We start from the raw sequence: 22,998 nt of genomic DNA on the forward strand, positions 1-22,998 counted from the left end.
TTTTGTAATACTGGAAATCAATTAAAATTCTGGATTTCACCAAGTTAAAAAAAAATGTTTTTAAACAGCCACTTGAGTTTTGCTCAACTTGTATTTTTCTAGTGTCATAAATTGCCATTTTTGCTTGACCCAAAAGAAAATTTAATAACTGACAAAAAAAAACGTCGTTTACGTGTATACTTATAACCACAAATAAACGTTTCCATAGAAAATGTCTCGCCAAAACAAACAAACAAGTTAGATAAGACCTGAAAAAAGGAACTAAGCCTGTTACATAACATAAAAGCATGATATAGGGTTTCACGTTGAGAACAAAATGGACATTCATCACTATTACCTGGATTTATAATTGAAACAAACGCATTCACAGCTATGGCACCATGCAAGATTCTCCATTGCAAATCCCCCACTTTTTTTGGTAAGGGGGGTTTATACAGAGCTCTCCACTCTGGTTTAGCATTCTCTTTTAAATGGAGAACAGAGCGCCATGGAGTATCAACCTTATCATTCAGTGACTTCCTATTTAGCAATTTCACACAACTATTATAAACATTTTTTCCAAACTCAGAATTGGTTCCCATTAAAAACAACACATTATTTTGCAAAAAAACACCTCCACACTCCTTAAAATCAGTTGATAAATATAAATCAGGAAAAGGATCATTGCAATTTGGAATGATTAGACCATCAGCATAATTTTCCAACATGTTAGCTTCTTCAGGGGTAAAAAAGGATTTCCACTTTTCAAGTAACTTTGCTACTATTCGTTTGGACCTTAAACCCAAACGATTCGCAACAGGTTCAACATTCCTAAAAGCAGGGCCAGCCAGTTTAAACAAGTGTCCAACAGTTACAACTCCCGCATTCAGAAGAATCTCGTTAACAGAAGGGAGAATCCCCTCATTCGATAAGTCCATTCGAGATCCAAAAATCAAAGGTTCTTGGAGCAACCAAAATAAAGATGATGCATTGCCATGCCTCTGTACTTTAAATAGAGACCAAACTTTAAACATGTTTCGATAAAAAATGGGCAATTTAGACCAGTCCATCTTTTGTGGGTCAGTCCAAAATAAAGATTTCTCAAGGTCCAAATTTCTAAACCCTCGCAAAATAGCACATGCAGCAATTTTCCAACTAGAGTCCACCGGACCAGTCAGAAGTCTTTGAATGAACTGAATCCTGAAAGCTGCAACTCTGCTCTGGATATGCATTAAATGATGTCCTCCTTCTTCTTTCGGTAAGTACAAAATAGCTTTTTGTACCCAATGCATCTTGTCCCAAAAAAAGTCTATCAAAAGTGACTGCAATTTTATTAATAAGTCACTTGGAGGGTCCACACAAATTAATCGATGCCACAGAGCAGAAGCGATTAGATTGTTTATGATCAACACTCGTCCTTTATAGGAAATTTTAGAAAGTAAAAATTTCCATCTTTCAAGTCGACCTCTGACTTTTGGAAATGGCAAAACATTTGTAACATTTGTCATGCCAACAAAGTATTGAATTGAACTAAATATATATACATAGAGAGAGAGAGAGAGAGAGAGAGACAGAGAGAGAGAGAGAGAGAGAGAGAGAGAGAGAGAGAGAGAGAGAGAGAGAGAGAGAGAGAGAGAGAGAGAGAGAGAGAGAGAGACCACACAGGGAAGCGAGACGGATATAAATAGGTCTGCTGTATTTAGGATGGGTGGGTTTTCTGCTCTCCTGACCAAGTGCTTCTGTCAATCAAAACCCAAAACAAGATGGCAGACAAAAGGAGCTGGGCTTTAGCAATAACAGGCAAGTTCATTCTCTTTCTTTTGGACTATTCTGTTCTGGATAAACATTTAAAAGATTCTTCCTAGATCTGTATATGCTCTTAAAAATAAAGGCTCTAAACGGGCATCCACGATGATGAAGGACCTTTAACATCTTTTCACTACACTAATTGTTTATTTGAAAAGTTATTTAGCATATTAAAATGTGCTTGATATTTACACGCTCTTTAAAAAAAAGACTCAAATTCAGAAACTACAACCTTTATTTTGAAGTCTGCAATGGAGAAGCTGGTCTGATTGTTTCTTTACTTTGAAGCATTGCAGTGCACTAGAAAGTGGAAATATCAGAACTATTAATACAGTCTTTGTAAATGGCATTAATTAGTTTTTTTTAAAACCTATTAAACACTTATTAAAGTGACGGTTTACCCAAAAATAAAAATTGGTTTACGTTTTTTCTTCTGTTGAAAACAAAAGAGGATATTTGAAAAAGCTGCAACCAGTAGTCATCAAATAACATTTACATGTATTTCTGTGGGTGACAGGGTGGCTCACTGGTTTGAGTCCCAGCTGGGCCAGTTGGCATTTCTGTGTGGAGTTTGCATGTTCTCCCAGAGTTGGCATGGGTTTCCTCCGGGTGCTCCGGTTTCCAAACACATGCGCTATAGGTGAACTAAATAAGCTAAATTGGCCGTAGTGTATGAGTGTGAATGAGTGTGTATGGATGTTTCCCAGTACTGGGTTGCAGCTCGAAGGGCATCCGCAGTGTAAACATATGCTGGATAAGTTGGCAGTTCATTCCACTGTGGCTACCTCTGATGAATAAAGCGACTGCGCCGAAGGAAAATTAATGAATGTATTTCTCTGTGTGTGTGTCTTTGTGTACAAATATGTGTTTTACAGCTACACAAAGTAGTTTAATCGTGTCCTCGCACCTCGTGTCCCTGTAATTCAAAATGCTTAAATAATTGAAATTAAAATTTTGCCACCCATTGACTGACCCCCCCTGGGCCACAAAACCATAAAGGTCTCATAAAAGTATTTATAGATCATCTATATTCTGAATAAATAATATTTCCATTTCAAAATTCAAACCTTGAAATTTTAAAATCAAAACTTAAAAATTTTTTAATTAAATTTTGTCACGGGTTTCCTGTGAGGGTTGGGTTTAGGAGTGGGACAATATATTTAGCGTTTTTTACACGCTATTTATTTTTGGGTGAACTGTCTATTTAAAGTCATTTAGAACTGTTATTTCTGTTTATTACATGGCTGTCTGGAATACTCAACTCTGATTGGTCAGTCTTGACACAAGTATGTTATTCCCAGATAACAATAACACAGCTCATTCGTGAACTTGTGAATACAGTTAAATTCATATAATTACATCCACATTCAAATGTATTTGCTTGTCCGTTGTTTTTACTAACCTACTGGGGGAAAAAAACAGCTTACCAGCCTTAGCTTGCTGATTTTAGCTGGTCATCCAGCCTGGTTTTAGAGGGGTTTTGACCATTTTCAGGTTGGTTTCCATCCTGGTCTTAGCTGGTCAGGCTGGAAAATGACCAGCCTAAACCAGGTTAAACTAGCTTGACCAGGCTGGTTTCAGTTGGGCATAGATGGTTTTGGCTGGTCATCTCCCAGCCTGACCAGCTAAGACCAGACTGGAAACCAGCCTGGAATGGCCAAAACCCCTCTAAAACCTGCCTGGTTGACCAGCTAAAACCAACCAACCAGGCTGGTTTAAGCAGTTTTTTTCAGCAGGGTGACGCCTAAATGTTACTTGTGATGAATACATAAGTCAGTATGTGTTTTATTAGTTTCTGTCAGCTAGTGTTTTTGACTGTTTGGCGCCATCTTATGACTGAATAATGCGCAAGGTTACTATACTCCAACTCTTTTCGTTTCTGTTTCGGAAGATTTCATAAACTATTACGCTTCAGAACAATGTTTTGTTTCTAATTATTACGTTATGTGACAAGTATTCGTGTAATATGGGAGATAAAGTCAATCCAGGACGGTTGTTTTTGAAAAAATAAAGCCCTTCAATCTTATAAAGTATTTCTGCTTGTGTGTCGCCGCTGTTTTTGACTGTTTGCCGCCATCTTGTGACTAAACACAGGTACTCCATCAGCTCTTTTCGTTGTCAGCTTTGCAATGAATTAAGCATTTAATAAACTTTTACAGCTTAAAATAATAATCTGTGACTAATTATTATGTTTTGTGGCTATTAGCCGTGTAAGAAGCGTGAAAAAGTAAATCCAGAACGGTTTATGTTCGCCGGTAATGTAACTGTGCTGCGCTTTGCTTTAGGCTGTTTTTCTGCGATAACCACCGCCAGGATGTATTTTATCCCTAACAAAAATACCACTCACATGCATATTGAATCTTATAAACTTGATGAATGTGATCTGCTTCTGTGTTGTCAGTCTGTGTGGCTGGTTTTCTGTGGGTTCAGGCCGACAGCATCACAGAGACTCCCGCCGGTCAGATGTTTGTCTATGAGCTTCACAGAGAAATCTTCCAGAGTGAATTTGAGCCGCTTCATAAACTCTTTGGTAAGAAAATTTTCTCAGTATTTCCTATAATTTTTTTTTATTCTGGAGAAAGTCTTATTTGCTTTATTTCAGCTAGAATAAAAAATCTATAAAAATTTAAAAAATAAAATAAAATTAAGGTCAATATTATTAGCCCCCTTAAGCAATATATATTTTTCAGGAGGGCTAATGACTTCAACTGTATGTAAAATTAAAGCGAATATATTTAAACATTTGTCATATTTGGAATTGCAGTGGTAAAACTTAAAAAAAAAACATGTAACTTAATTAGACAATTTTATAAATGTTTACACATATTACACATATTTTGCCCTATAATTGCAGCATTTATTTCAAAACAATGCAAAAATGTCCATTTACAAAATGTTCATAATTGTAATATGTAATTTGCATATATTCCCATATATCAGAGTTCTTTGAGAATTAGCTAACCGTATTTTAAAGTTGTGCTTTTATGCTATTTTATGCTAATTTTGTTTTGGAATTGACCAACAGTACACTAAGTTTATACATGGTAAAAAATCTGTTTAATTTTACCATAATAATATACAGAATAGCTACATTAGGCTATATCAAAAACAAGCATAAATCTACACTTAAAGGTCACAAAATTATACAATTATAAAAATACATATTGTGTAATTTACATATACATATTGTCATAATTTTGTTGTTTAAATATTTGCAGAATTTTTACGTTCATAGACCGTTACATCAGCATATTTTCATAATGCATAATAAAGTCCAGCACAGAAGTATCTGTTCAATATGACGGTATATTTATCTGAGCTGTCTTTTCCCGATCTATAGGTCATATTTATAATGACCCCATGGTGTTTAAATGCAACAAGGAGCGATTTCCAGACCTGCCCCGGTGGCTCCGCTTCACCCAGAGAGACCCCTATGAAAACGGATTCCTGTACGGGACGCCACTGCCACAAGACCAGGGCAAGAACATCATAGAGGTGAAGAACGCTAGACAAAAATGCGCATTTAAAGTGTTGAATAATTCTCTAAGGCCCACTGAATGTGACCCTGAACCACACCATTTTCAAATTTGAGATTTATGCATCATCTGAAATAGGGCTGCACAATATACCGTTTTCGATATTGCAACGTGTGTGTCTGCAATAGCCTCTAGGCCTGTCACAATAATCAATATATGGGCTTATCGCACAACACATGGACATGGCTTCAATCATTTTTGGTGATCAAATATATATCGCCCATACATAAAGACGAATTCTAGCAACATTTTAGCTAAAGAAAAAGGGAAAAGATGAGGGAAAAAAATGGAGCCAGATTTAAAAAATAGTTACATTTACAAAATAAAATTCATAAATCCACAACACACTTCACATTTACAAAATCCAATTCGTAAGTTCAAAACACGATTTGTAAATCCACAAATCCAATTCATAAAATCAAAACACGATACATAACTGCACAAATCCAATTCATACGTTCAAAACACAATTGATAAATGCACAAATCCAATTCGTAAGATTAAAACACAATTCGTAAATGCACAAATCCAATTCGTAAGTTTAAAACACAATTCGTAAATGCACAAATCCAATTCGTAAGTTTAAAACACAATTCGTAAATGCACAAATCCAATTCGTAAATTAACACAATTCGTAAATGCTCAAATCCAGTTCTTAAATTTAAAGCATTATTTGTAAAATGCACAAATCCAATTCATAAATTCAGAACACAATCCAAAAACACACAAACTTAATTCTTAAATTCAAAACACGATATGTAAATGCACAAATCCAATTCGTAAGTGCAAAACACAATTCGTAAATGCACAAATCCAATTCGTAAGTTTAAAACACAATTCGTAAATGCACAAATCCAATTTGTAAGTTTAAAACACAATTCGTAAATGCACAAATCCAATTTCGTAAATTACTACAGTTCGTAAATGCTCAAATCCAATTAGTAAATTCAAAACATGATTCATAAAATGCACAAATCCAATTCATAAATTCAGAACACAATCCAAAAACACACAAATTTAATTCTTAAATTCAAAACACGATATGTAAATGCACAAATCCAATTCGTAAGTGCAAAACACAATTCGTAAATGCACAAATCCAATTCGTAAGTTTAAAACACAATTCATAAATGCACAAATCCAATTTGTAAGTTTAAAACACAATTCGTAAATGCACAAATCCAATTTGTAAGTTTAAAACACAATTCGTAAATGCACAAATCCAATTTCGTAAATTACCACAGTTCGTAAATGCTCAAATCCAATTAGTAAATTCAAAACATGATTCGTAAATGCACAAATCTAATTAGTAAATTCAGAACACGATGCAAAAACACACAAATTCAATTTGTAAATTCAAAACATGATTCGTAAATGAACAAATCTAATTTGTAAATTGAAAACATTATATGTAAATGCACAAATCCAATTCGTAAATTCAGAACACGATGCAGTCAATGCGATGCAATGCATTCATTTGATAAAAATATTTAAATTCTTTTCATTTTTTAAATTCAAAACACGATTCGTAAATGCATAAATCCAATTCATAAAATCCAGAACACAATGCAAAAACACACAAATTTAATTTGTAAATTCAAAGCATGATTCAAAAATTAAAAACAATTCGTAAATGCACAAAACCAATTCGTAAATTCAAAACACAATTTATAAAGGCACAAATTCAATTCGTTAATTGAAAACTCGATATGTAAATGCACAAATCCAATTCATAAATTTAAAACACAATTCGTAAATTCAAAACACGGTTCGTTAATTCAAAGCACAATTCGTAAATGCACAAATCCAGTTCGTAAATTCAGAACACGATGCAGTCAATGCGATGCAATGCATTCATTTGATAAAAACATTTATAATTTTTACCTGTGAATTCATGAATTGTGTGTTGTATTTATGAATTGTGTTTTGAACTTATGAATTGGATTTTGCCAACGTGAATTGTGTTGTGCAATTTTTTTTGAAAATTTTATTTTTGAGACTGATCCGGCTTTATAAAAAAAGGGCTGATTAAAACACTTTCTGAACTTGTCTATCAGATATTTGTGACCAACAAACGGAGTTATGACACGTTCAGAGAGAGGCTGGTGATAAACGTGGGTCCTCCAGGTATGATAATATCTTTCGATAATCACTCAGACTTTTGTGCGTGTGTTCAGAGGTTTAGAATGATGTTTTCTTCTCCACTCAGTGAAGCAGTTCCCGTATCAGGCTGAGTTCTTCATTGAGCTGCGAGAGATTGAGAAAGTTCTGCCTGCTGTGGTTCAGGAGGAGATTAAACGGGACATTCAGCATCTGTGGGGAACCGGAAACCTGGAGTTCGTGAACATCACCTCTGCTCTGGACAGGGGTGGTCGCGTCCCCCTTCCTCTTCCCGGATATTTTGAGGGGTGAGGCTACGTATCATATTATAACTCTTACATTTATTATTATTAGTAGTAGTAGGCACTGTACATAACTGTATATATATAGTAGTTCCTGTGTAAATTCTTAGCATTTCATAGATTTCCAAGCAGGGTTGAGTAATCATTTCTTTTATAATAATATTTGTGATGTATGTCTGTGTTTGTCTCAGCGTATATGTGAAACTGGGTTCCGATCGGCCCTTCTCTAAGTGCATGCAGAGACTGCAGACGACGGCGCATCAGAGAGAGTGTGAATCTGGAGGGAAACTCACTGGAGACTGCAGCACCTGCACAAACCCTGCCAACTGCATCAGCTGGTGCAGATCTGAGCTGGTGAGACTCAAAAATACTGATGAAAAAACAACTGATAAAGTACATCTAGCCGGTTGTTATCTCAGAATAAAGCCCGAAAGACTGTTGTATGTCCACACCAGACACGACTTGTGCTTACAAACCGCGCTATTTGTGCATAAACAGACGCATGAACAGACAAGTTGACTCGCTTCATTCGTGCATCAAATTCGCTTCACAATAGACGCAGATTTGCTAAATGGCTAACATGGATTTTATTGAGAGAGAAAGTATGCTTTATGTGCTTTTTGAAAGCTGAAAAACAGCCTAAGTTTGTTCGGTGCCAAGTCCACTACATCCTTACAGAGGAGCACCAGCTCTGTGAGTTCATCAACTCCTCCAGAAACTGTACTTGGATGATGGAAGCTTTCAGGGGAGTTTCAGACTGAGCCGAGCCCAGTGTGATGAGCTGTTGTCCACTGTTGGCAAGAGGATTTCCCCCCAGGACACCAACAACATCATAATCACGCCCCTACAAGAGCAAGCTCCTGATTGGTTAACGTGGAGCGAATGTCTGCTCTTGTCTGCTCTTGTGTTTCTATAAATCAGTCATGCTTGATGCTTCATCCGCGTCTGGTGTGAACGTACCATAAGACTGAAGGGTTTTATTCTGCAAAAACAACAGTCCTGAGGTGCGTTTCCGAAAACCTTCGTTAGCCAACTAATGTTCCGTCATTACAAACATAGTTAATTGATTTGACGTTTCCCAAATCTGTCGTTCATTGGCAAACTGCATCTCAAACTTGTGCACTTGCAACTACACCTCTGGAGCTGTAGATAGAAACATAGTTGCTAGCTGTGTTCTATTGCCACTTATCTCCCCTATGACCTATTCGTTTAGAACATTCGAACGTTTAAACTTGCAATTATTAAAAATAAAAAAGCATTAAGGTCATCTGTCTTAGGTGTAATTTGCTTTCAAACTATTTTTACAGTTCAGTTTTAGCGATCTTCATGTTTGTAATTGCGCTCCCTTCGCAGTGCACTTTAAAAACAATGATGTCATTTTGAACACAGCCGAGCGGAATTTATGTTACGTCTCCAAAGCTAGGATATTTTTTTACAGTCATCACTCCAAAGCTTGTTAAAACAAAAAACATAGCGTCTGTTAATGCTTTTATTTTGTATTAGGTTATTTATTAAGAAATGTAGCCTACTGTATATGACATGGGCCTGTTGGCTAGAACATGTCTGCAGTGGTTTACAACTGTCACATTGTAAAAGTAAACTTTAAAAACAATAAAAAATAAATAAACAATATCCTACTTATTAATAATAATAATAATAATAATAATAATAATAATGATCATCATTATTAATACTATTATTAAAATATGATTCTGCGACGCAGAAAATCTAATGGCGATGTAGTGGCGCTGTAGGTATTGCTGTCGCCTCACAGCAAGAAGGTTGCTGGTTCGAGCCTCGGCTGGATCAGTTGGCATTTCTGTGTGGAGTTTGCATGTTCTCCCTGCGTTCGTGTGGGTTTCCTCCGGGTGCTCCGGTTTCCCCCACAGTCCAAACACATGCCTATAGGTGAATTGGGTAGGCTAAATTGTCCGTAGTGTATGAGTGTGAATGAGTGTGTATGGTTGTTTCCCAGAGATGGGTTGCAGCTGGAAGGGCATCCGCTGCGTAAAAATGTGCTGGATAAGTTGGCGGTTCATTCCGCTGTGGCGACCCCAGATTAATAAAGGGACTAAGCTGACAAGAAAATGAACGAGTCAATGAATGATTTTCTTCATTTCTTACTAAATAATAAATATTTAATTTTATTTCTTAATAAATAGCCTCATTACTTATTTATTCATATGAGTTATATATGATATTAGAATACGTGTTAGCTTTGTTTGTAAGTGATTTACTGTTTTAGAATAGAATATGTTGAACATATTCTCAATGATATCTGTAAAGGAAGCGCAGGCTCTATATGTGCTATTTTCATACATTTCAATTAATATGGAAAACGAGTGCATGTGTTTACCAAAACTAATATTGGGTTTTATTTTAAATACGTGTTTGTGTAAAACAATATAATGTGCACAAAGAAATTATGGGGTTCCTCTCTAAAGAATTAGTTACTTCACCCCGTTTAGAGCATCATTATGGGCACTTTACGTTATAACTAACGTGGTTCTATCGACAGATCTGCGACAGAAAAACTTTGAGTTTTGCGAAACATTTATCACTACATCGTTCTTTTCCAAAACAAAGCATCATGCTATGATAGTTCAGCCGAGAGTTACGTCGTTGTTTGGGAAACGCACCCCAGGATCTACTTTATTCCACTTATTACACAGATACTCGCCACAAAACATTAACAGTAGTTAACTATAAAGAACGTATGTAGTGTTTTACTGGGTGTTCTGTAGTAAATAACTGTAAAATTGCAGCAAAGTCTAATAGTTTAAAGTCAAATCTTTATGTTTTTTTAATATTTTGAAATAATTCAATCTAATATATATTTAAAAAACAAGAATGAGAAAAAAAAGGAAAATCGGTATCAGAACCAGCCAGTTTGCTTATAAAAATGTTGGATTTCGCCATTAAAAAACAAAAAAACAATCAGTATTAGTGCATACTTACATGTCTTTCTCTACATTTCTTCATGCCACAGTTTGATCTGTCCAAGCCTGTTCCTCCAGCACCGGTCCCTAAGGTGGGTTCAGGTGTGCTGGAGTGGGGTGGAGAGTTCAGTCCTCCCGAATCTCCTCCTGACAGAGATTTCTTCCCGGACTACATCGTCACTGTCATCGTTCCCTTTGCTCTGGCTTTGATCCTCTGTGTCCTCCTGGCCTACATCATGTGTTGCAGGAGAGAGGGAGTGTACGGCAAATTCACACATTCACTTTAGATCACGGACGGAAATGAACTGGGAATAATGTGAACAAAAATGACCCACAAAGTCAAGATAAGATTTACAAAAAATGCCCGGCACAATCAAATTAAACATGTATGGCTGTTAATTAGGAGTATCGATTTGCATTTAGATTCACACACTGCTTCATTTTCCTTTTTGCATGCTTTTTTGACTTTATAACCAACCACACACATTTGAGTTGAGGTTATGTAGCTTGTTGTAATTCATAAACCACTGTTATAGCGGCCACCAGTGGCCATTCAGTGAACTGCAGTCATAATGTTTTGTAATCAGACTATTTATTGAATATTTAACTGGATTGTGCCCTTGTTATACAGTACATCTAAACATAAGTTTTTTTAAAACCTGTTAAACAAAATAATTTTGAAATATTATTAAAAAAATAGCAACAATGGCCCACAAAATCAAGATAGGTTATGCAAAAAAGGCTCTAACACAATAAAATTAAACTACTAGTTAACAATGTCAGTTTGCATTTAGATTTGCTGACTGCTTCATATTTATTTTTGCATACTTTTTATTACCTTATAATCAATCACACAGAGCTGAGTGGAGCTTATGTAGCTTGTTACAGTTCAGAAAAAGCTGTTATAGTGACACCGGTGGCCATTCAGTGAAGTTCAGTCAGAAATGTATTACTCATGTGCACAACAGACAAGATAAGATATGCAAAAAAAATAAATAAATAAATGCTCTCGCTCAATAAAATTAAACTACTAATTAACAATGTCAGTTTGCATTTAGATTTGCTGATTGCTTCATATTTATTTTTGCATACCTTTTATTACCTTATAATCAGGGCCAGACGGAATCTGCGGACGTTTTTTGCTATTTCTGCAAAGAATTTTGGTAAAAATCTGCAGATTCTGCTAAACGTTAATAACTGAAATAAAAATTAATAAATTACTGAATAAAAACTGAATAAATTTACATTCACACATTTACTCAAGCAAATAAACAGAATTAATGATGGGCTAAAAACATGACTTAAGTAACTGGTTAAATTTAATTATGTGACATAAAGGACAATATTAATAACAAAACAAAAATGATCTGTCATAATGTAACAAATGCCCCTGGAATTTAATTTCTGTCTCTTTTTTGGTATAAAATTACATTTGTGTTCTTTAAATGACAATTTCATGTTCATTTTCTCTTTTTCTTGTCATTTGCAGTGTGAAGCGAAACGCCAAGACCACTGAGTAAGTATCCTACACTGTATCACTTCATATTATCTTAGTTATTGGAAATGTGATCAAATCACTGTCAAGACATGATGGACAGTTTATTAATTCTTGATCCGTTTACCGATTTTAAGCTATTTTTAGAGCTGCATAATACTGGAAAAATCTCACACTGCGATATTTAAATGTGCCACAATATATATTAGCCAGTGATAGGTTGTGGCTGGAGGGGCATCCGCTGCATAAAACATGTGCTGGATAAGTTGGTGTTAGAGGTCTGCATTAAATTCCCGAATAAAGAGCGGGAGCGGTCGGTAACGGGTTTAATTTGGGACGGGAGCGGGCCATCTAGCAATATCGCTCCCGACTCGCGAGCGAGCACGTGTATGTATGTGTGTAAAGAAATAGCGCAATGCAGTGTTTAGCTTGTTTATTACTGTGAGTTAATGTGTGTGTGTGTGTGCACGCGAATATGAGAGAGAGAGAGCTTTGCCAGTGTGTTTGCTTGGTGCTTATGTGTGTGTGTGTGTGTGTGTGTTAGTGTGCGTGCGCGCGAATGAGAGAGAGAGCTTTGTCTGTGTGCATGTGTGTGTGTATGCTTGGTGCTTATGTGTGTGTGTGTATTTATATAGACAGCTTGTTATAGGCTGTCTGGACTCTGTATAGCTGGGTGGTTTTCGGTTTCGTTCTCCCCCCGCTCTTCAGCGGGATCGGGCGCGGCGGGTAGAAAACGGGGCGGGTCAGGCAGCGGGACAACAAATGCTGAATGTAAGCGGGAGCGGTCGGGTTCTGGCTAAAACCTGGCGGGTGCGGGCGGGAGCGGGATTCAAAATTTAGTCCCGCGCAGGTCTTTAGTTGGCGGTTCATTCTGCTGTGGCGACCCCAGATTAATAAAGGGACTAAGCCGAAAAGAATATAAGTTTGAAATGATTTGCTAGGGCAGCACGGTGGCTCAGTGGCCTCACAGCAAGAAGGTCGCTGTTTCAAGTCCAGACTGGGCCAGTTGGCATTTCTGTGTGGAGTTTGCATGTTCTCCCCGTGTAAGCGTAGGTTTCCTCAGGGTGCTCCGGTTTTCTCCCACAGTCCAAACACATGCGCTATAGGGGAATTGGATGAACTAAATCGGCCGTAGAGTATGAGTGTTTGTGTGAGTGAGTGTGTATGGGTGTTTTCCAGTACTGGGTTGCGGTTGGAAGGGCCTTCGCTGTGTAAAACTTATCCTGGAATAGTTGCCGGTTCATTCCGCTGTGGCGACCCCTGATAAATAAGAGACTATGCTGAAGAAAATTAACGGAATGAATGAACTATTTGCATATTAAAAACTACAGCATGTAAACTTTTTTAACTGAACCTGTGTCTATTTTCGGAGGCTTCTACTGTCCTCCAGAGTTTGCATTTTTTTGGTTAAATTCGCATATATCTAAATAGCTTTCATGACAGAAATGAAATACTCTGTTTTCCATCAAGGCAACCTGTAATGCAGAAATATAATTAAGTAAACTGGCAGTGGCAGGGTCGGAGTAGGACTCCTTTTCAGCCCTGGAGTTTCAAGCCTTGACCGGCCCACCTCAGTTCACGAGTGACTATATTAAAATAACATTATTTCCAATTCAGTTTCTAATGGCACTATCACGTCTTTTTCAAGAAAACAGCTGCTTTAGAACTTCAAATGTTCAACAACCCTAACATTATTATATGTCTTAATAATAAAAATGGAAAAAATAAAATAACCACCACTCAGGTGAGGTTCGAACACAGGTCGGTGGTGTCATAATGCAATTTGCTGACCACTGCACCACATATGGCATGGATTAAAAAAATAAATATTGCACTGTTATCTGCAAGACTCTTTTAACCACTGATCAAGTTATGTCAGATTCATTCATTCATTCATTCATTTTCTTGTCGGCTTAGTTCCTTTATTAATCCGGGGTCGCCACAGTGGAATGAACCGCCAACTTATCCAGCAAGTTTTTATGCCGGGGATGCCCTTCCAGCCACAACCCATCTCTGGAAAAGTCAGATTTATTAATGCAGTGAATCATTTAATTTTCATTGAGCAGGTGTAATATTCATTAATATTAATTATTCGAATTCCTATTTTCACTAAGGTGCCGCTGTTTGGGGTAAGATGATAGTCATCATTAGCCTGCAGGCTGCATTTTGCTCACAGGGCTGCGAGAAAATAAATAAAAAGAGCGGAGCTGCGGCAAAATAATGAATGAAAAGAGTGAGGCTATGGTCAAATAAATAAATAAATGAAAAAAGTGCGACTGAGGAGAGTGCGAGCAGCTAGAGACCCCGGCCCTCGCGGCCAAAAAACGGGCCGGCCCACCGGGAATTCTCCCAATCCTCCCAATTAGCCAATCCGGGCCTGGGCAGTGGGCGGGTTTTAGAGACCAAAAAAAATTTTGTGCTAACTTAGCATGTTTCATATATATCTGCAAACATGTTATGGTATTTTCATGATTTAGTCTGCTTTAACTGATTGTACGTCTCTTCTGATCTCAGTCTCCAGTTGTATCATCACCACACTATCCAGGGTAACGCCAATGAGCTGCGGAGGATGGCCGGCAACGACAGACAGAATGTGGATCGCCCTCGGCAGTGTTTACAGCCTCTCCTGATGGCAGAGCAGCCCATGGCGGGACGCTGAACAACACAAGCTAGCTACCAACGCTTGAGGAACAGTCTGTGGAAACATATTTGAGGTTCACTGTTGGTTTGTTGTGTTTTTAAGGAATACTTTTAACAAAATTCAATCTGAGCGAATGATTCACTTGAGAGAAAAAAGAAGTGTTAAAACTATATGCTGCTGTTTTTTTTTTCCTTGAAACACAAAAGGAGATATTTTCAAGAATGTTCATGCAGCTCTTTTCTATTTAAAGGGGTAGTTCACCCAAAACTGAAATCATTACCTCATCCTTGTCACAAGCTTTGAGTTGTTTTCCTCTGTTGAACACAAAAGGTGATATTTTGAAAAATGTTGGAAACCGGTAACCATAGACTTACATTTATTTTCCTTCGGCTCAGTCCCATATACAACAAGAGTCGCCACAGAGGAAAGAACTGCCAACTATTTATGCAGCGGGTGCCCTTCCAGTTGCAACCCAGTACTGGAAAACACACATACACTCTCGAATGTGGCCAATTTTTGTTCATTCATTCGTTTTCTTTTCAGCGTATAGTCCCTTTATTATTCTGGGGTCGCCACAGCGGAATGAACCACCAACTTATCCAGCATATGTTTTACGCAGCAACCCAGCTGCAACCCATCACTGGAAAACATCCATGCACACTCATTTACACATTGGACGATTTATCTAACCCAATTCACCAACCACATGTGTTTGGACTTGTGGGGGAAACCAGAGCACCCGGAGGAAACCCATGCAAACACGAGCAGAACATGCAAACTCCACACAGAAATGCCAACTGACCCAGCCGGTGCTCAAACCAGCAACCTTATTGCTGTGAGGCAATCGTGCTACCCACTGCTCCACGTGACGCTCTTCAGTCTTGTTTTGATCACTATTAATGAAGAAATACCAGTGTTAAAATGGCGCTTTACCATCCTATAACCGGCTAATTCCTACAAAAGACTACAGCAACAATGTGATGGGAACACGATTTGTTTTAATAATGATTTTGATTATTATTTGAACAGTTATATTAAAGATTGTATGCAGTGTCATTTAAAATGTAGCTTGATGTGGAAAAAATATAGTTCTGTGTATATTAGACTGATGAACTTTCTGGATTTAACATATACAGTAAAAAGCATTCAAGTGGTCTGTTACTGAGAAGGATTCAGTAATTCTTATTTTCACCAATATATTAGTATTAATAATGGTGTGGATCATCATTGGTCCGCATAGTTGTATACCAATAAACGTTATACTTCATTTTTGTGAATGGTGTAATTACACAATAATTAACGCCCTTACCTGTCCAAAATAAAAAAGATCCATCAACAAATCTTTCCAGCTTGCTTATACTGTAGCTACATGTTTTATTTTCTGTCTCTGTTGTCCTTTTTGTCTTCTAAGTTCAGATATTTTCTGCCTTTAGGCCTTTACCTCAAGCCAGGAGTCTGCACAGAAGCCACTGTATCATTGGCGGCTAAACTCCCGCCTAAACTCCCTCAGACCCAAACACATCACAATCACGAGGCCACAGCCTGTTTTAACAGCGTCAAATAGCAAAATAAAATGGAAAAGAACTACATAAGATGACGGTAGAATTTGGTAAACTGTGTAATTTAGATGTTTTTGTTTCATTTGGCAGTCATTCCTTCAGTTTTAGCGAGCGCTGCAGCAGTACGTCCTAAAGCCCGCCATCAAGGTTGTTGCTAGAAGGGATACAGCTGACGCCAAAAGTTAACGAGAATAATTTATATTATTTATTAAATTATATATTACTTTGTATTTTATTAACGTTTACCCCAACCCTCACAGTAATGTAAAAGGGCTTATTACGATTGTATAGCGTCAAAAACTGTGCTATATTGATGTGAGTATCATTAGCTGTATCCCATCTAGACTTTACATGCCATCAGAGGGCGCTCGATCATAACTTTATAGAAATCAAAGCCAAAAGTCATTAATTTGTTTCAAAGACTGCACATTTTGAGCATGTGACAAATCGTATCAATATAAATCTGGCAAATAACTCGACATAAAAAGAAAACAAAAACACAGTATACTGTATGTTTGCAACGTAAAGGCTATGCTACTGAAATCGTGTGTATTAAATATATAGTGTTAACTTATCTTAAGCCCAGTGTTAATTATTTTATTTGCAATGTTTTGAGCCTCTCAAGTATATTATAAACACGCCTACCATAAAGATGATGTGTATGGAAGGTGGACTAAACTATTTTTTTTTCTAAAAGAAAGCGAAATTTGGTTGCAAACTCAAAGTTTGACAATGTTAATGGATGCTTTTCTAAAAGTTAAAAGTCATTATGTACTTACCCTCTGCTTGTCTGAGTATCTTTGATCATCTGAGGCAATAAGACCACTAAATTCTCATGAGACTCAAATTGAACTCTTTGGAGTGAACGCCAGGCGTTACGTTTGGATAAAAGCAGGCAGCGCTCATCACCAGGCTAATAGCATCCCTACAGTGAAGCATGGTGGTGGCAGCATCATGCTGTGGGGATGTGTTTCAGCAGCAGGAACTGGAAGACTAGTCAGGATAGAGGGAAAGATGAATGCAGCAATGTACAGAGACATCCTGAAAACCTGCTTCAGAGTCCTCTTGACCTCAGACTGGGGCGACGGTACATCTTCCAGCAGGACAATGACCCGAAGCACACCGCCAAAATATCAATAGAGTGGCTTCACAACAACTCTGTGAACATCCTTGAATGGCCAAGCCAGGGCCCACACCTAAATCCTAATGAGCTTCTCTAGAGACATCTGAAAATGGCTGTACACTGTCGCTTCCCATCCAACCTGATAGAGCTTGAGAGGTTCTGCAAAGAGGAACTTCCCAAAGACAGGTGTGCCAAGCTTGTGGCATCATATTCAAAAAGACTGTATATGAATTCAATAAATTAATTTAATCCATTTTGGAATAAGGCTGTAAAGAGTGCTGTGAAGTGCTATGAATACTTTCCGGATACACTGTATATGAGTGATGAGTTATGATGTATTAAAGTCAGCAGAAGTGAATGTTCAGAGTTTTTATGAAAATATGGCATATTCATGACCACAAAAATTTTATTTGAATAACTACGGTACTTCCACTTCCAAAATACAACTGCATTAATGTTTAGCCAAAAATTTCTACATTAAAATATATATATTTTTTCCCAATGTATGGCAGCCCCCTCCCCATTATCAACATGCAGCCCCTGGAAATAAAGTAGAAATAGTTGAGTGAAAGCATGATAGTTTGTTTAATTGGTGCTTAGAGAAAGGCATTGAGGCCATGGCAAGAAGATAACATATCCAGCATCCAGTTGACCACATAAACATGCTTTATTTCAACATCCAAAATAATTAAAAACATCTCGAAATACTATACATGTACAAAATAAGTACAGATCCTTTGATGGAACCAATGGGAGGGTCTATCTCTTCTGCATTTTCCCTTTTTCTTTAAGTTTTGGCCGCCTCATTTCAGTTTTTATAAGAAACCTTTCGCTGAAAACAAATCAAACAAACTCAGAATAGAAAAGAGATGTGCATTGCATTCGGGAAGCAGTAATTAAATCTGGACACAAGGGGGAGCTGCGGCATGTACATTAAGGCGTCTCTATGAAGGGGAATTGGACGTTAGACGAACTGGCAATCAATCCATCCACTTAACCCACACAAGATTAAGTGCAAATCGACAGTAACCAACCCTAAACTGCTGTTTAATCCTCTTCTGCTGACACTTTGAGCAATCACATTGACATCAAGACATTCTGTCGACATTTAGCACCAAAAAAAAGGTCCCGAAAGGGTAAACGACAGTATAAAAAGGCTTGTTCTTTCCCATCAAACACAAACAAACCACTGACAGGACCCTTGAAAGTAAGTAGCACCTTTTTATATGTTATCAATCGCTTGGATGAAAACACAGCCCTCGTTTCCCGCCCAAAACGCACTTTTTTTTTGTCCTGAGGTAGCCTTATATCAAGATGACGTCGTACCATTGACTATCTGTGTGATGTTTTGAAGGAACAAAGACACTCGGCTGTCGTTTGTCATATTTATTCAACACCAGAGAATGGTACATTAGCATTTGCTTGTTTTTCATTGTCCTTTCGCAGTGGTCAAAAAAACGGCAAAGAAAGTCTCCAAGTTTTTCTTTGGACTCCGGGGGGGCCTTGGGGCGTTTATATTATATATTATTTTCTTGTTGACGCAAAGGATTCTCGCTAAGTGTCCATGATAATGATGTCGTGGTCCTCAGTTTTGTTGTTTTGAGATGAGAATCACAGCATAGCACCGTCCTCAGGGATTCTGGTTTAAGCACATGGACCGATTGCAGCCGAATAAGAGTTCGGGCTTTACTATTGTTATTATTATCATCATTTTTATTTTGTCGTGAACAGGAAAAGATTTGAAGATGACTGCTAGAAAAAAAACAGCAATGTCCAGATTTTTCTTATTACAAGAAGCAGACTGGGCCAACTTCTACGCCGAATTCCTGATCGGGAGCACCAATGTCCATAGGAGCGATATCAATGATTGGCAGACGAGATGTTTTCGTTGTCTTATAGTCAATGACTGTCTTGCCCCATGTGCCAGTGTGTGACTGTGAAGGGGAAAAGAGACAAATATGACAAATTAATGAACATCAGATTGATAGGGTGTGTACAGAACGTTTCTTATCTTTGGTCTTAAATTAAAGTAACACTCCATTATTATTATTATTATTTTTTTTGCAAAAGGCTCATTTTACAGATCTCCTAGAGTTAAACTTGCGAGTTTTACAATTTTTAACCCATTCAATCAATCTCCAGGTCTGCCAGGAGCACTTTTAGCTTAGCTTAGCATAGATCATTGAATCAGATTAGACCGTTAGCATCTCGCTCAAATATCTCATTAAAGTGTTTCATTAATTAGCTTATTTTAAAACTTGAGTTTTCTGTAGTTACATCATATACTAAGACTGACAGAAAGTGAAAAGCTGCTATGTTCAGTGGCACGGGAATTGAACATTGATCACTTCCGCAGAAAAGCGAAAGCCGATATTATTTAAAAAGTTCTCAACTTTGCTTATGAGTATATAAAGAGTGAATAAGCAAGAGCTGATGAAAATATGTCTGCAATGTCAGGAATTAGAATTATTATAGAATAATGTAACATCTACAAAGTCCTCCAAGAGTCTTTCTACAATTAAAGTTGTTTGTTCTTAATTTTTAATTATTAATAAATACAATACCATTGTTAGACATTGCAATTGTAGGCATTTTCCCCCCATTCATTCATTCATTCATTCATTTTCTTTTCGGCCTAATCCCTTTATAAATCTGGGGTAGCCACAGCAGAATGAACTGCCAACTTATCCTGCATATGTTTTTACGCAGCGGATGCCCTTCCAGCTGCAACCCCTCACTGGGAAACACTCATACACACACATACACGATGGACAACTTTAGCTTACCCAATTCAATTACCCAATAGCGCATGTGTTGGTCTGGGGGAAACCGGAGCACCCGGAGGAAACCCATGTGAACGCGGGGAGAGCATGCAAACTTCACACAGAAATGCCAACTGACCCAGCCGAGGCTCGAACCAGCGAACTTCCTGCTGTGAGTCGAACGTGCTACCTACTGCACCACCGCGTAACCATTTTCCCCCTGTCAGCCTTAACATTTTTTTAAAGTTACTACGACAGCTGTCAGTTTGCTCCCTAAAGTTAAGACAATTTTAGGATTTTTTTTGTCATGTTATTGTTAGAAATCGGTAACCACTGTCATCTATAGTAGGAAAAACAAAAACTATGAAAGTCAGTGGTTACCAGCATTTTTCTAAATATCTTCTTTTGTGTTCAACAGAAAAAAACAATTAGAGTAACTATCCCTAATAATGATTGTGAATTTAAGTTCATTTATTGCCTTTTAGATATTTACTTCTGATTATGCTTCAAATGTTTAGCTCATTTGTGAAAATTAGCATAATAAACAAAATATGTGGGAACTGTTAAAAAAAACAATGAAAGAATCCTATATTTTTATTATCATCAGAGTAATACGTATGGATGGCCCTTTAAATGTTCATCATCACAGCAGCATTTTAAAAGGATAGTTCACCTAAAAAATGAAAACTGTGTCATCCTTCACTCTCTCACTTTCTCATTTCACTTTCTTTCTTCTACTAAACAGAAAATAAGATATTTTGAAAAATGCTGGTTGGTGGCACCCATTGACTTCCATTGTATTTTTATTCCTATTATAGAAGTAGATCCCAGCAACTAGCATTCTTCAAAATATCTTCTTTACTAACACCATCTTTATTGATTTTATGAACTTTTAACATGTACTAAAGACAAAAAAAAGTAAATAAATATAGTAAAAAATACAAATATGCACAATTTTTTACAAACTAAATATCTTAATTAACCTCATAAAAATGTAAAAGCCACCTGAGTGAGAGTAAACGATGAGGTCATTTTCTTTTTTGTGTGAACTAACCATTTAAGTGAGTATGATAAGCTAATATGAGAATAAATCGTGGTGCTCAGCTCACCGTGCAGCCGTCCTCGCTGACTCTGTATGTGAAGCGGCTGTTGCCCTCCGCTCTGATCTCGATGTCGTTGGAGCCCTGCAGGAGCAGAGCCTTCTTCAGGTTGCCTGAGGTCTCATCCATGTAGGCGATGCTGTTCTTGCAGTGGTAGGTGATGTTCTGGGAGCCTTGGTTGGACATCAGGCGCATGAAGGTCAGCTGGATGTTCACATCCTCTGGATCAGAGCCATCGCTACCATACTGGAACTACAGAGAGAGAGAGAGAGAGAGAGAGAGGATACAACACAACATCATTACTGCCTTATAACACTGATAGCATTCATTCAATTTCCTTCAGCTTAGTCTCTATTTCAGAGGTGGCCACAGCGGAATGAACCACCAACTATTCCAGCATAAGTTTTACGCAGTGGATCCCTTTGTAGCTGCAACCCAGTACTGGGAAACACCTATACACTCTCATGCACACACATTCTCATACACTACGGCCAGTTTCTCCAATTCACCTACAGCTCATGTGTTTGGATCGTGGGGGGAAACCGAAGCACCCGGAGGAGACCCACACCAACATGGGGAGAACAACTCCACACAGAAACGCCAACTGACTCAGCCAGGACTCGAACCAGTGACCTTCTTTTTGTGAAGCTACAATGCTAACCACTGAGCCACTGTGCCACCCCTAATTGTGTATTAGAAAAAAGCTCATTTAAAATAGTGCATTATTTCTCCAAGTGTATCTCCGTACCTGGAAGCCGTTGGGCATGGACTCTCCGAACCAGACATGCTTCTTCTCTCTGATGTTCTTGCTGGTGTACCAGTTCTTCCTGGGAATGTCGGAGTGATAGGGGCTGACGCAGGTCTCGCCAGTCTCCATGTTGCAGAAGACCTTGATGGCGTCCAGAGGAGAGCCCTGGTTGGGATCCACCCAGTAGGAACCTTTGAAGGAAAATAGATTTGAGACATTGTTATCATAACCAAATCATAGGTGAACACATACACAAAAACATCACCTATATGCTACATAACTACAGGTTAACTATGTTTATCTATAATAACTTTCACTGTTAAAAGCTATTAGTTACTAGTTAAAGTTATTGTAACTAATAAAAATACAAAATATTAACCTTAAGTTTTCTGAATTTGATTGTAATGCAATAATGTGCACTAATTGTACAAAGTGCTATTCAAATAAACTTGAACGGACATTGTTATCATCACTAAATCATAAGTGCAACTCTGAGTGTGCAGGTGAGTGGGCTTGACAAACCACCAGTAGGAAAACTCACTCTGTATGTGTGTTTATATGTGTGTGTGTGTGTGTGTGTGTATGTTAAACATGCTAAGCTAACTTAGATTTGTAATGGCACCTATGTTTTGCTGCTCTCTGCCCAGATAGCATACAAATGTGGTCCACTTTAGTCAGTTATGCGGCACTGATGGTATTCCTTTGGCCCAGACAAAATGAATGTGAGCCTGAAGTGGCCCAAATGCAAAATGGCAAAGAGGGGGGGAAAAATTTAAATTCATATATATGGGCCATTCAAGGCAAAGATTTGGCACTTATGGCAAAATGTAATCTGAATGTGAGCCCAATGTGCGCCATGTGGAAAATAAAAAAATTTGGCCCAAATGACAGAGGACAAATGTGGGCCA

General features: G+C 37.7%; 2 protein-coding genes across 3 annotated transcripts in view; one reads left to right on the top strand and one right to left on the bottom strand.

Moving 5' to 3' along the window:
• Nucleotides 1–1,689: 1,689 nt before the first annotated feature.
• On the top strand, nucleotides 1,690–16,138 carry sgca (sarcoglycan, alpha). The gene is made up of 9 exons (XM_680178.9): nucleotides 1,690–1,779; nucleotides 4,187–4,315; nucleotides 5,126–5,280; nucleotides 7,379–7,448; nucleotides 7,531–7,729; nucleotides 7,915–8,077; nucleotides 10,713–10,921; nucleotides 12,152–12,178; nucleotides 14,672–16,138. Exons 1-9 carry the CDS (start codon nucleotides 1,743–1,745, stop codon nucleotides 14,814–14,816), a joined length of 1,134 nt encoding a protein of 377 aa, XP_685270.3. The 5' UTR covers nucleotides 1,690–1,742; the 3' UTR covers nucleotides 14,817–16,138.
• A 1,985-nt stretch (nucleotides 16,139–18,123) lies between these two features.
• Nucleotides 18,124–22,998, bottom strand: part of col1a1b (collagen, type I, alpha 1b) — a 37,414-nt gene continuing 32,539 nt past the window's right edge. Inside the window, exons 49-51 of one of the 2 annotated variants that reach the window (XM_005155976.6) lie at nucleotides 22,091–22,281; nucleotides 21,352–21,594; nucleotides 18,124–19,414 (exon numbers count right to left, since the gene is read on the bottom strand). In XM_005155976.6, the coding sequence (XP_005156033.2) occupies nucleotides 19,268–19,414; nucleotides 21,352–21,594; nucleotides 22,091–22,281 (581 nt within the window). In that variant the 3' untranslated portion in view covers nucleotides 18,124–19,267. 2 annotated transcript variants of the gene reach the window in all.

Source organism: Danio rerio, chromosome 12 (assembly GCF_049306965.1).
Source record: "Danio rerio strain Tuebingen ecotype United States chromosome 12, GRCz12tu, whole genome shotgun sequence".
In the NCBI taxonomy this organism is placed as follows: domain Eukaryota; kingdom Metazoa; phylum Chordata; class Actinopteri; order Cypriniformes; family Danionidae; genus Danio; species Danio rerio.